The sequence below is a fragment of the Eumetopias jubatus genome, unplaced genomic scaffold (genome assembly GCF_037043125.1).
Source record: "Eumetopias jubatus isolate StellerSeaLion01/CBP00866 unplaced genomic scaffold, mEumJub1_p1.0 scaffold_15, whole genome shotgun sequence".
Classification (NCBI taxonomy): Eukaryota; Metazoa; Chordata; class Mammalia; order Carnivora; family Otariidae; genus Eumetopias; species Eumetopias jubatus.
The window spans coordinates 64,066,278-64,079,864 of NW_028274821.1; the positions used below are offsets into that span (position 1 = coordinate 64,066,278).

Sequence of the window (13,587 nt, forward strand, 5' to 3'; positions counted from 1 at the left end):
GAGGGAGAAGCAGGCTCCCCACTGAGCAGGGAGCCTGATGTGGGGCTTGATCCCAGGACCCTGAGATCATGACCTGAGCTGAAGGCAGACACCGAACAAACTGAGCCATCCAGGTGCCCTGCCAGTGGCCTTTATTCCACAGAACAGATGATCTGCCCTTAGGCAAGACTACTGAGTATAAAATTGGGCAGTAGATGGGGCGCCTGGGTGGCTCAGTCATTAAGCGTCTGCATTCGGCTCAGGTCATGGTCCCAGGGTCCTGGGATAGAGCCCCACATCGGGCTCCCTGCTCCGCAGGAAGCCTGCTTCTCCCTCTCCCACTCCCCCTGCTTGTGTTCCCTCTCTCGCTGTGTCTCTCTCTGTCAAATAAATAAAATCTTTTAAAAAAAAAATTGGGCAGTAGATTAAAATAGGGATGTAATGATTAAAAAATAATGACAACAGAAAGGGCAAATAGAAGAAACCCATGTAATAGTAGGGCCATTTAATATAGGTTTAGAAGTTAAGTAATTTGCCTGTGGTCATCCAACTAGTAAGTGGAAGTGCCTGGATTTGGATTCAGTGCTGCCTTATTTCCAAAGCATTCCTCTTTACACTGAACCTTCAAGAGGAAGGTCCATGTTGAGTCATCTCAGGAAATATATTTGCCAGGTATGACCATTGCATGGGAGCAAGGTTCAGACTTGGTTTTTGAACAGTCAGGGGAACGACTTGGTATGAATCATTTTTTCAGAGCGTTGATCTGAGTGTCATCTGCAGAATTTCATTGGAGGTCAGGGGAACCATATAGGACATTATTCGAGGAAAGCTGGAATGGAGTAATGAATTATATGGAGGGTGAGAGAAAGAAATAAGGTAAAGATGAGGGAGACTTTTGAGGCCCGGTGATAGTGTCATCTTTAAGAAGATCAAAGGATGGTTGAGTCAGCAGGAAGCAACTTTGAGTCAACCCCTTCCGTTCTAGAGAAGTAAGGAAACTTGAGGGCCTGGATGGGGGAAGCACCTTACTCAAGATCAGGGAGATAGTTAAGCCCTTTTACAAATCCTAATCCAGCCTTTTATCCTGCTCTTTGCTTCTGTTCTCAGTGTGCTATAATCTTCTAAATTCTAATTCTATTCTACTAAGTTAAAATTACCTGACAGATAGTTTTCAAGGGCGTGCCTTCTAACTGATATCCCATATCCATTCGCTACCTTCACAGACACTTTGAACATCACAGTGTTTTTGCAACCGTGTTACACTGTCTTCACTGCCCACCGTCTCTGTGACTGAAGGGCCATCTCGCTGAATTTATCCTACATTTCTCCTTGCAGTCTGTCTTCTTACTGTTTTCTCCCCTCAAATGTTTTGCTTCATGAATTTAGAATATTATAATTATGTACTTGGACTTAGCTCCACTGAATTTTTAAGGAGTGCCTCTCCCACACAATCCATTATGGGACAACTGTTCACTTATCCTGTGGTGGCTGTCCCATATGAGGAATCTCCCTTTAAAAGGATGTTCCCACTGACTCACGTATCAAGACTGCATGAGTAAAACTTTCTTCTTTTATGCTTGGAATCTTCTTTCATATTTTTACACTCTTAGTATGATAGAATAGCAGGGACCTCAAGCATTACCCTAGCCAAACCCCTTTTTTTTATAGATGACAAAACCATGGCCCCAGGGAGTTGGAACTCTTCCAACGTCATGGTGAGTTGGTGACGGTTAAAGAGGTTTGCTTGGCCTCTCAACCATGAAATGGAGATGATTCTATCACTGTTTCCCTCAGAGTGTTTTTAGTGAGGATTAGTGAGATAAAATTTATGAAATACAGTATATGAAATGAAAGTGTTACCATCAAAGCTTTTTAATAAGTCAAGCAAAGCAGTGCTTTTTGAAACTGAATTAAAAACATGGAACTTTAGGAGCACTCCTTGTTGCAAGACTTTCTTTCCATTAGATTATAAATTCCTTGCTGGCAGGGATCTTAGAGGTTGGTTCAATTTTTAATATTTCATATATGGGAAAAGGGTGTTGCACAGCTAGTTTTTAGCAGAGCCCGAACTCAAAATTACCAGATTTGATCCCAGTGCCTTTGTTCCACACTACATACCACAGCACTCGTGTGTTTGCATTCTAGTGGGCAGACACAAGAGCGGGTACAACACAATGAGATTTATACCACCATGGAGAAACAGGTACGGTAAAATGAGAGCAGAGTCAAGGACTATCCCTTATCCCCGGCGTGACAGTTCTGTATCGGGTTCTGTGGTTTGCTCAAGCAGGCTGTGGAACAACTTCTTTTGAGTCATTGTCTAAAATCACTAAGCATTTCCTATGTATTCATTCCTGTGCATGCACACTTCTTCTTAATTACTCCTTTATCCAAGCTGTTCTTGTCAGTTTGGGGGTGTCCTGATGCTCAGGAAAAGCACACAGGCCAGGATCCTTTCTACTGTCCGAGGTTTATGTGTTTATCAGTCACTGTGGCTAGGGAGTTGCCAGGTCAGAAGAAGGGCGGGGATTCCTCTCAGGGAGGCATATGCAGCAGTAGAGACCCAGGAGTGAGCTTTGCTTGTGCTCACACCTGCATCCCATACCTAACCCTCTCACCTCCCAGCTGTGTAGGGAAGACAGCAGTCTGACATGTTGGTCCTCAGCTTGTCTTATATCAAACAGCATCCTCTTGCCCAATATGGCTTTGTGTGTGAAACATGTATTACTTTGGAAACATTTGAAATCTCTTAAACAAAATGACCTTTTTCTTTTCTTTATTTTTTTTTTTAACTCAACAGAAAATGCCCTAAAAACAACAGAGGACGGCGACAGAAGCAAAATCTAGGTCATTTTACTTCAGATACATCATCCAGAATGGTTTAAACTGATGACTTTTATATGTACACTAACCATGTGATGTACATTTATTATGTCTTTTTTTAAAGAATGGAAATATTTATTTCAGAGGCCTTATTTTTGGACATTTTTAGTGTAGTACTGTTGGCTCGTATTTAGAATATTCAGCTACAACAGTTTTGGACTGTTTAGTAGTCTTTGTTTTATGTTTTTAAATACAGAAATTGATTTCACAAATTTATACCACATGGTAATTCTAAGACTTGTTCTTTACCCATGGAATGTAATATTTTTGCAAAGATGGACCACTTCACAAATGGTTATAAAGTCATACCCACTTCTTCCACAATGACCACAACAAATGACCAAGCATGAACTAAAGGTAAAGATGTTTACAGATTACTTTTCTTACAAAAAAAAAGATAAAAAAATCTAGAAGACACTGTGTTTAAATAGACATTTAAATGTTTTTGAGATTTAGTAACTGATTTTTTAGACACTGCCTATCGCATGAACTGTAAAGTTGTGTGTGTTAGATGTAAAATATTTATAAGTTGTATGGATTGGAATTTGATTATTCCTCTCTTTGAAAAAATAATTCTGATAATTTGGAAAAGTATCTGGTAGCAAAGATGGAACAGATCACTGGAAAGTAGATTTTTAGATATTGTGAAAATAGTCTGTTTAACAAACAGATTGGAATAAAGCCTTCTCTATCAGTTAAACTACTTTAATACACATTCGTTTTTAAGAAAATATTTGTTTTAACATAAATAAACAAAGTGTATCTGTGTTTGTGAATAAAATGCAAAAATGATTGTAAATGATTGGTGCTCTTAAGGTGAGCTTAAAAATTATCTAAGACCTCTATCCAAATTTGTCCTGTAGTAATAGCTGTATTAATAGATCGTTGGTGTTTAGAGATCTGAAGTGTGAGTAGAATGTATTCAGCTGTTTAACTTGTAGTTTAGATTATGCATGTAGAATTTAAGAATATGTTCAAAATTAAATATTAATTTTAATATTTGGTTTGGAAAAGCATGTTATAATATAATGTTTTCACTATATGGTCTCTGTTTTGGTGTGTTTATTTACCACATTCTTTGCTATTGATAAATCAGTACATTTAATATGTGACGTAAGTAGGAAAAGATTTCAGTTCAAAATTCCCTTTTGCTTTTGCAAATACTGCTTGAAATTATCTAAAGACAGAAGCTTTGCCCAACATGCAGCATTTGCTTTTCTGGTCATTTGGCTTCTAGGCTTAATATTAGTAACGTGGCAGCTTTGGGGAACTTTTTTTTTTTTTTTTTTTAAAGCTTTCCTCTTCTCTCCACACAGACTTATTTGAGCCCATTAGTCAGTCTCCAAGCATGTTTGGAACAGTACCCAGTGCTCTACAAGGGTTCATGTTGCAGAACAGTCACGTGTGGGTATTTGTAGTTATAAATACTTGACCAGTCTCCAGGGGTGGGGTTTCCAACCCTTTAAACAACCCTGTTGCCTGTTACCAAGCTAACTTTTTACTCTTAGCGCCAGAACTGATTGTGGCGGGACATCTTTCACTGAGAAATAACTAAAATGGAACATAATGGGTCAGCTTCAAATGCTGATAAAATCCACCAGAATCGCCTGTCAAGCGTTACAGAAGATGAAGACCAAGACGCTGCTCTCACCATTGTGACCGTGCTGGACAAAGTAGCCACCATCGTGGACAGCGTGCAGGCGAGCCAGAAGAGACTAGAGGAGAGACACAGGGAAATGGGAAATGCCATAAAGTCCGTCCAGATTGACCTGTTGAAGCTTTCACAGTCACACAGCAATACAGTCTATGTCATTAACAAGTTGTTTGAGAAAACGCGAAAAGTCAGTGCTCACATTAAAGACGTGAAGGCCCGGGTAGAGAGGCAACAAATTCACGTGAAAAAAGTTGAATCCAAGCAAGAGGAAATAATGAAGAAAAACAAATTCCGTGTGGTAATATTCCAGGTAAGCTTACCACCTGCGTTTGGTCTGATTACTGCAAAATCTTAACATCCTTGAATTGCCAACCAGTCATATGAGAAGTTTCCGGCATCACATCCTAACTATTGTATATATTCATGGAGTGGAGTTCTTTATCAGCGAGAATCCCAGGATAAAGCCATTTCTGTGTTGACTAATGTGCTATCCTATCAGTATGTGGAGTTTCTCAACTATTTTGTGTAATAGGAACTGTGGATCATAGCTGAGGCTATTTCTTGCCTTTGAAACTTAATATTGGTAAGGCTCTTTCAGTATATTAGCCATCTCAGCATGGTGCCCTTTTGGAGACTGAGAATATTAGTTCTAGAAGAGATCTAAGAAGTCTCTGGTTTAAAACACCTCTTCGTTGTATAAAAAAGAAACCGAGGACCCATAGTCCCACAGTGTCGTTTTCCCCTTTATCATGGAGAGCCTGAAAAGCTCTAAACAGTAAAATGTAAACTCTTCGGAATATTATTTGTCTGTTGGAATTTTTACATGTGGTAATATGTAGGTTACAGAAAAACTGTTTCATAATGAATAATCAGGCAGGTGTTTTTATAGTTGTTATAGTTTTACAAATGTTGGAATCATAGAAGTAATTGCTTCTGTTTGATTTCAAAGTCTTTTGACTCCACTTAGTTAATATAGTTGTTTCAGTGTGGCATTGTGCATTGCGCTATGTTCCTATATTACTCTGCATTTGGCATTCATATTTTTTGAAATAGGAACACATCCATGGCAAAATGCATGGTATCTGTAATATATTTTAGGACTCTTACAAATCAAAAGGGAAAAGTTGAACTCTTCCCCCTGTGGTAGAAAAACAGGAAAGTCATGATCAGACTGTTCATAAAAGACAAAAGATCAGAATTCCATTTTTGCCTATTTAAGTATTTTCAGTTATTAAAACATATACTCAGAGTTTAAGGGTTAAAAAAAACAAGCACTTTCATATTCTGGTGGGAATATTAACTGGCACAACATTTCTGGAGGGAAGTTTTGGTGGTATGTTATTAAGAACCTTCACAAACCTTCACAAATGGCCCCAAAATTTCATGTCAAAGAATTTTTCTAAGCATAAAATCAGGAATGTGTGCAGGGATATTCACTGTATACACACACACACACACACACACACACACACACATTATCACAGTGTATTTTTAAAATGGATGGATACCCCTATGCATAGGAGAAAACCTTCGAAGAGTAAAAACAAAATGAAATGGGAACACAGTTGGATTATGTAGGCAGATATTTATAAGACATGAGGGATGTGGGCCATAATTCTCCACAGCATTGTCTACACTTTAAGTCTCCATTGTGCTCTGTTGACTGATAAAGTTACACTGGGATGGCAGAGTAGTATTTGGGATCTGTTTTTAAAAACCTGTTTTATTTAAGAAAAAGAGGCCAGTCCCAGGGTTAGTGTATATAATGGGGATCTAGATTTGGTACTAGAGAATGTAGGATCCATTCTTCAGTTCACCTTCCAGGGGCATTGGCAGGAATGGGTTATATTGCACCCTTCACTTGCATGGGGCATGCCAGGAAACATTCTTGGTATCTAGCATTTCTCCTGAGAACCTTTGTGCAAAGAGTGGACCAGGTACCAATCAAGATCTACAAAGGCTAGAGGAAAGAAGTTTCTGAAAAGTTCTAATCGACTCTTGTCTATAGACATAATTTTTGTTTTTTGTTTTACAGTTAAGATTATTTTCTATATTCACCTATTTATTCCCTGAAACTTCCTTTTTTTTTTCTGCGTTTCTGTAATGAGTTGAATAAGTAGAAGATAGTATGAAAAAGCTACTGAGAGGCGCTAATTTAAGTCAAATCTTGTTCTTTGTAAGATACAATGCTGTGAAGGTTCTATGAAATTAGGTGGTTGAGGGAGCAGTAAGTTTGTCTATAAGCAGCTGCTGTCTTTTATAACCGTAGAGCTTGTAGAGAAAAGATGAAGGCAAATAACAATGGATTTGATGATTCATGAGCTGTTAGAACACTGTACAGTGTGCACATGGTTATGTTTAGTTAAAATTCATTCTTATACTTCATTCTCATAGTTAATATGTATAAGTGGTTATACTGAGATCACCTGTCCTACTAAAATTAACTTGAAGCTGGAGTAATTCAGCTGTAGTATACTTTCATTTCCACTTGGTTTTTCCTCAAAAATTTTTCCCTGGATACATCTTTTCGGGGCAGTCTTTATTCGCATTTTATCTCCCACAGGAACTTTCACCTAATCCTGGACATTGGCATTAAAAAAAATTATCTGCTCTTTTTCATACAATTATGATTTCTCTTTGAACATACTTTCACCTTAATGACCTTCTCATGAGAGCCAGCAGTCATACCATCTCTTCTAGCAATTTTGCTTACAAACCACATGCCTGCAGTTACCAAATGAGATGTTTGGCCATTCTCTAATGATAAGCCTTGGACTTCTCTATATTCAAAAGTCCCCTAGCTAGGTTACTTTGATACTCAATAAGAGCCACTTTACTCTGACTATAGTACTCGCTTTGTTACAAAAATTGTTTTACCTGGACTTTTACATAAAAAGATATGTAATAAGGGGCGCCTGGGTGGCTCAGTTGGTTAAGTGTCTGCCTTTGGCTCAGGTCATGAACTCAGGGTCCTGGGATTGAGCCCCTGGTTGGGCTCCCTGCTCAGCGGGGAGTCTGCTTCTCCTACTCCCTTCCTCACAACTTGTGTTCTCTCTCTCAAATAAATAAGTAAAATCTTTAAAAAAGATATATAATAATTATTTGAAAATCAACTGTAACTCAACCCCATAATCTTCAATTATTATTACAGTATATTCATTAACTCATGGTATCTCTGACTCAGTAGGAATTGCAACAAAGAGATCCATGTAACAAGTACTTTCTCTGACTACCTTTGTTTTGTTTTTAAGTGTGATTTTGTATAATTCATGCAATTGAAAAAAAGGGTATATGATTCCTGAGTTAAGCTATGTCTTATTCCTTCATAGCGAGATTGTGAGGGTTTCCCCCCTACTAAGCAGTAATTATTCTTTGGCTCCTTCTTATTCTAATTATACCTTCTCAGGCCATACCAGCCCACTTGGTGTTGCTGAAGCTACTCCCTGTAGCAGGTGTCAGGAAAGGAGAGGAATAATTTTGCTGCTTCTCACTGATTCATCAGAGAGTTATGAGACGCCCACCTGCCTTTTCTTCTTTCTTAAGCTGCTAGACTCTCCAATCCTGTAGCCAAAGAATTTAATTTTAAGCAAGTATCCAAAGAAATAAGGTTCCAAGGACCTTCTTGACTGTCAGGCTGATGGGTTTTGGAATAAACCTATTTCTTACATATTAATTTTTTTGATTGAACAGATTTCATCTGGATCTCAAATAGGAGCATAGTTTCTTTTAGAAATTTTAACTCATGGGTTCCCTTAAAAAAAATCTCATCATCCTTAAAGTTTTGCCTGTTTAGTTTTGGAAATAATCCCTAAATATTTGGGTTTCTTTAGCAGCTGTGTTTCTGGGCCGGTTTGCAAGGGTCTCCAGTGTCTGCCTTGTTCCCAAATCAAATTCTCATCCTTATCCTTTGACACATCTGATGTAGTTGGTCTCTCCCTCTCTTCTTGAAACTTCTTTTTCCTTGGCTTTGGGGGTGCTGCTCTCTTGGATTTCCTTCTGCTTCGCTGCCGATATTTCTCCTTTTTGGTTCTTTCTCATCTCTTCCTTTTTATCTACAGGTTCAAAATCCATTTATCTGTCTAAACCCCAAAATCCAAAAATTTCTAAAAAAAGTTTCCATAACATACTGGGTAGCAAGACCTAGGGTTGACCTGAACCCATTTGGTGACAAAACTGATCAGAAATAGCACAAGGCTGTTTATACTCTTTATCCTACCTTAGAGTGAATATTCATAATTATTTCACAGAATTGTTTCTTCCCAAGGTCTGACTGGAAATGTAGTGTAATATATTTTTTCCCCAAATCTGAATATTCTGAATTCTGAAATTTACCTTGGCCCCAAGAAGTTTGGATAACATTGAGTGTTGACCCATTCACTCAGTCTCTTAGGAGTCTCCTTCATCTGGTTTCATGATTTTTAGTTCTTGACATTAATGATTCCTAAAGTTATATCTCTAGTCCAGACCTCTTTCCTGAATTCCAGGCTTGTATACCCAGCTGCCTACTTGACATCTTGGATCCCAACCTTACCCTCCAGTCTCTTCATCGTGCTTTCTTCCCCATGTCAGTTAATGGGAAATCCATCCTTCTGCTGCTCAGGTCATGTACTTGAAAATCGTCCTTGACTCTGATACTCCACATACAAATCTAGCAGTAAGTCCTGTTAGCGCCTACCTTCCCAGGAGATCTGGAATCAGACTGCTGCTCATCATGGTCTCTACCAGCATCTTCATGCATCTCTCATCTGACTTACCTCAGGGGTTTCCAGGCACTCTCCTTGCTTCTTATCTCACCCCCTAGGGCCTGTTTTCACCAGAGTGATCCTTTTACAGCATGGGTCAAATCATGTCACTATTCTCAAAACTTTTAAAAGGGCTTCCTATTAGGGGCGCCAGTTTAGTGAAAAGAATTTTCATTATAAAAATATGGAAGCAGGGGCGTCCGGGTGGCTCAGTCGGTTAAGTGTCTGCCGTCTGCTTAAGCCATGGTTCTTATTATTGGATACAGAACCCTACATGAGCCTGCCCTCCCACTACCTCTCTCAACCTCTTTCCTCCTCTTCTTGCCCCTTGATCTCTCTGCTCCTGCCATACTGCCTTCCTTGCCCATTTTGGTTTTCCTCCCAAATATATGCATTACCTTCTGGTCTAGGCCAGGATGTCATCTTATCAGTGAGGACTTTCTAAGCATCTTCCTTAGTCACTGCATATCCCCCTTCCCTACTTTATATTTCACCTTAGCATTTACCACCATTCAACAGACTATATATTTAACTTGTTTATTTCTCTCTCTTCAAGAATATAAGCTATTTTACTCTTTTCTTCTCAGGAGGTTCTCACTTCCTAGAACATTGACTGGTGCTTGCTAGGTGCTTAGAAACTGTTGAACAAAGGTGTATATCCTATTTGATTGAACAGTCATTTATTGAGGATAACTACTATGTACAAGGCTCTCTGATAGATACTGGGTGTAAAACATAGGACACATATCTGCTTTCATCAAACCTATTATTTAGTGAAGGCCTCAGTATATAAATGAATAGACTTCAAATTCAATTCAAACAGTGATTAAGTATTCTAAGTAGAGGTGTGTACATGTCATTCTGGTGTAAATTGGAGAAAGAATTAGCTTCTTGGGGGGAAGTTGGGGACATTTGAATTGATTCTTGAATATTTTGTTGACAGAGCTGAAAAGGGGTGAAAGGCATTAAAAGAAGCAAAAAAAAAAAGTAGTAAAAAATATACAAAGACATAGAGAGATGAAAACACTGTGTTTGAGGAGCAGAGAGTGGTTGTGTGTTGCTGGACTAGAAAGTAGGTTTAGCTCAAACTGAAGAGCCTTCTAATCATATTAAAGAACTGACTCTCTCCTGTGAATATTGATGAGTTCCCAAAAGTTTTAAAGTAGAAAAAGGATGTGATCAGAGCTATGCTTTAGAAAGTTTTCCCAGGTTTTGATTTGAATTTCCCTGATGGCTAATGATGATGAACATTTTTTCATGTGTCTGTTAGCCATTTGCATGTCTTCTCTGGAGAAATGTCTGTTCATGTCTGCCCATTTTTTGACTTGATTATTTGTTTTTTGGGTGTTGAGTTTGAGAAGCTCTTTATAGATCTTGGATACCAGCCCTTTATCTGTAGTGTCATTTGCAAATATCTTCTCCCATTCTGTGGGTTGCCTCTTTGTTTTGTTGACTGTTTCCTTTGCTGTGCAGAAGCTTTTTATCTTGATGAAGTCGCAAAAGTTCATTTTTGCTTTTGTTTCACTAGCCTTTGGAGATGTATCTTGAAAGAAGTTGCAGTGGCCGATGTCAAAGAGGTTACTGCCTATGTTCTCTAGGATTTTGATGGATTCCTGTCTCACATTGAGGTCTTTCATCCATTTTGAGTTTATCTTTGTGTATGGTGTTAGAGAATGGTTGAGTTTCATTCTTCTGTATATAGCTGTCCAATTTTCCCAGCACCATTTATTGAAGAGACTGTCCTTTTTCCATTGGATATTCTTTCCTGCTTTGTCGAAGATTAGTTAACCATAGAGTTGAGGGTCCATTTCTGGGTTCTCTATTCTGTTCCATTGATCTATGTGCCTGTTTTTGTGCCAGTACCATGCTGTCTTAGTGATCACAGCTTTGTAATATAGCTTGAAATCAGGCAGTGTGATGCCCCCAGCTTTGGTTTTCTTTTTCAACATTTCCTTGGTGATTCGGGTCTTTTCTGATTCCATACAAATTTTAGGATTGTTTGTTCCAGCACTTTGAAAAATGCCGTTGGTATTTTGATCAGGATGGCATTGAAGGTATAGATTGCTCTGGGTAGCATAGACATTTTAACAATGTGTATTCTTCCGATCCATGAGCATGGAATGTTTTTCCATCTTTTTGTGTCTTCAATTTTCTTCATAAATGTTCTGTAGTTTCTAGAGTATAGATCCTTCACCTCTTTGGTTAGGTTTATTCCAAGGTATCTTAAGGTTTTTGGTGCTATTGTAAATGGAATCGATTCCCCGATTTCTCTTTCTATAGTTACATTGTTAGTGTATAGGAAAGCAACTGATTTCTGTGCATTGATTTTGTATCCTGCCACATTACTGAATTGCTGCATGAGTTCTAGTGTTTTGGGGGTGGAGTACTTAGGTGATGCTTTGGAGGTAGACGAATTATTGCAAAAGTTCAGGCTTGAGATGACAGAGACCTGAATTATGACATTGGTAGAGGCAAGAAAGAAGGAGGAGGGGCAGGAGTTATTAAGCAGTGTTATCGATGGTGCTTGGTGACCTGTTGGATATGGGATGAGAAGGAGAGGAAATAGTTGGGTTGAAAATTCTGAGATTTCTCTTTGGGTGGCACCTAGAGGGCGGTTGGTGCTGAGAGGCCCAGGAAAAGAAGCAGCTGTGGAGAGGATGCTGTGTGGACCTTAATTTTTGGACATTTAAAAAAAAATTTTATTTGTTTATTTTTATTTTTATTTATTTAATTAATTTATTTTTAAGTAGGCTCCATGTCCATCATAGAGCCCAATGCAGGGCTTGAACTCATGACCCTGAGATCAAGATCTGAGCTGAGGGGTGCCTGAGTGGCTCAGTCAGTTAAGCATCTGCTTTCAGTTCAGGTCATGATCCCGGGGTCTTGGGATCGAGCCCCGTGCTTCTCCTTCTTCCCCTGCCTCTCCCCCTGCTTGTGCTCTCTAGCTCTCTCTCACTTGCTCTCTCAAGTAAATAAATAACATCTTTAAAAAAAAAAAAGACCTGAGCTGAAACCAAGAGTCGGACACTTAACTGTCCGAGGCACCCAGGTGCTCCTGGACATGTTAAGTTTGACATGTTAAGTTTGAGGTGTCTCTGTTACAGGGAGGTAACATCTGTCTGTCATTTAGAATTGTGTCTTCATCTTAGGAGAAGGGGAGAGGTGAAGATAAAAATTGGTGAGTTTGCTTAGCATTGGATCTGAAAGCGGAGGAGTGGAACAGGTTGCTCCAATTGAGCTTGGGAAATGAAGCAATGAGGGACAAGGAGAGAGAAACCCTGAGAAAAACCAACAGTTAAGGAGCAGACAGAGGGTGCACAGCCCATGGAGGAGATGGAAAAGTCATGGCCAGAAAGTAAAAGAACTGGTATCTAATGTGCTTTCTTTTTCTGTCCTTCAGGAGGAGACTCGGTGTCCGACATCCCTGTCTATTGTTAAAGACAGAAGCCTAACTGAGAATCAGGAGACCGATGATGATGTCTTTGACCCTCCAATAGATCTGTCTTCAGATGAAGAATATTATGTCGAAGAAAGCAGATCTGCCAGGCTTAGAAAGTCAGGCAGGGAGCGCATTGATAATATCAAAAAGGCATTTTCCAAAGAAAACATGCAGAAGACACGGCAGAATTTTGACAAGAAAGTGAACAGAATTAGAACAAGAATAGTGACCCCAGAGAGGAGAGAAAGGCTAAGGCAGTCGGGAGAAAGGTTAAGGCAGTCGGGAGAGAGGCTGAAACAGTCAGGGGAAAGGTTTAAGAAATCCATTTCTAACGCAGCTCCCTCAAGGGAAGCTTTTAAGATGCGTAGCCTTCGGAAAGCTAAAGACCAAACTATGGCTGAAGATGCGGAGGAGGTCAGGGAGATGGGTGTGGACATCATTGCCAGGAGCGAGTCTCTGGGCCCCATCAGTGAGCTCTATACTGATGAGCTCAGTGAAACAGACCACAGGGAGGCCAGGGCGGTGTATCCTCCCATAGAAGGAGGAGAGATCCCCACCCCTGAGCCTTTAAAAGTTACTTTTAAACCCCAGGTGAAAGTGGAGGATGATGAATCTGTTTTGCTAGATTTAAAGCAATAATCATAAAGAGGAACTAAGCATAATATAAGTATAAATCTCTTAAATCACAAGCTTCTTGTTTAGTCATTTACATTTATAAAATAGTTATTTACATTTGTTCTTAGGAAAACATGAATGATATGGCTGGTTTCATTTCTGATGTTTAAAATCTTAAAGATAACACAAGTATTCTATACATTTCCTTATAACTTCCTTGGAAATTCCTTTTTCTCCCCTGGGCTTATATGATTCTATCAGCTTTCTAAGTCATT

At 39.1% G+C, this 13,587-nt stretch overlaps 2 protein-coding genes across 3 annotated transcripts in view; both read left to right on the forward strand.

The window, feature by feature from the left end:
• LOC114213589 (myb/SANT-like DNA-binding domain-containing protein 3) overlaps positions 1–2,926 on the forward strand; it is a 123,359-nt gene extending 120,433 nt beyond the window's left edge. For both annotated transcript variants that reach the window (XM_088018942.1, XM_028108845.2), the window contains one exon: positions 2,780–2,926. In XM_088018942.1, the coding sequence (XP_087875068.1) occupies positions 2,780–2,864 (85 nt within the window). In that variant the 3' untranslated portion in view covers positions 2,865–2,926. The remainder of the gene's footprint in view (positions 1–2,779) is intronic.
• A 1,492-nt stretch (positions 2,927–4,418) lies between these two features.
• CAVIN4 (caveolae associated protein 4) lies at positions 4,419–13,336 on the forward strand. The gene is made up of 2 exons (XM_028108643.2): positions 4,419–4,826; positions 12,659–13,336. Exons 1-2 carry the CDS (start codon positions 4,419–4,421, stop codon positions 13,334–13,336), a joined length of 1,086 nt encoding a protein of 361 aa, XP_027964444.1.
• Positions 13,337–13,587: the final 251 nt, after the last annotated feature.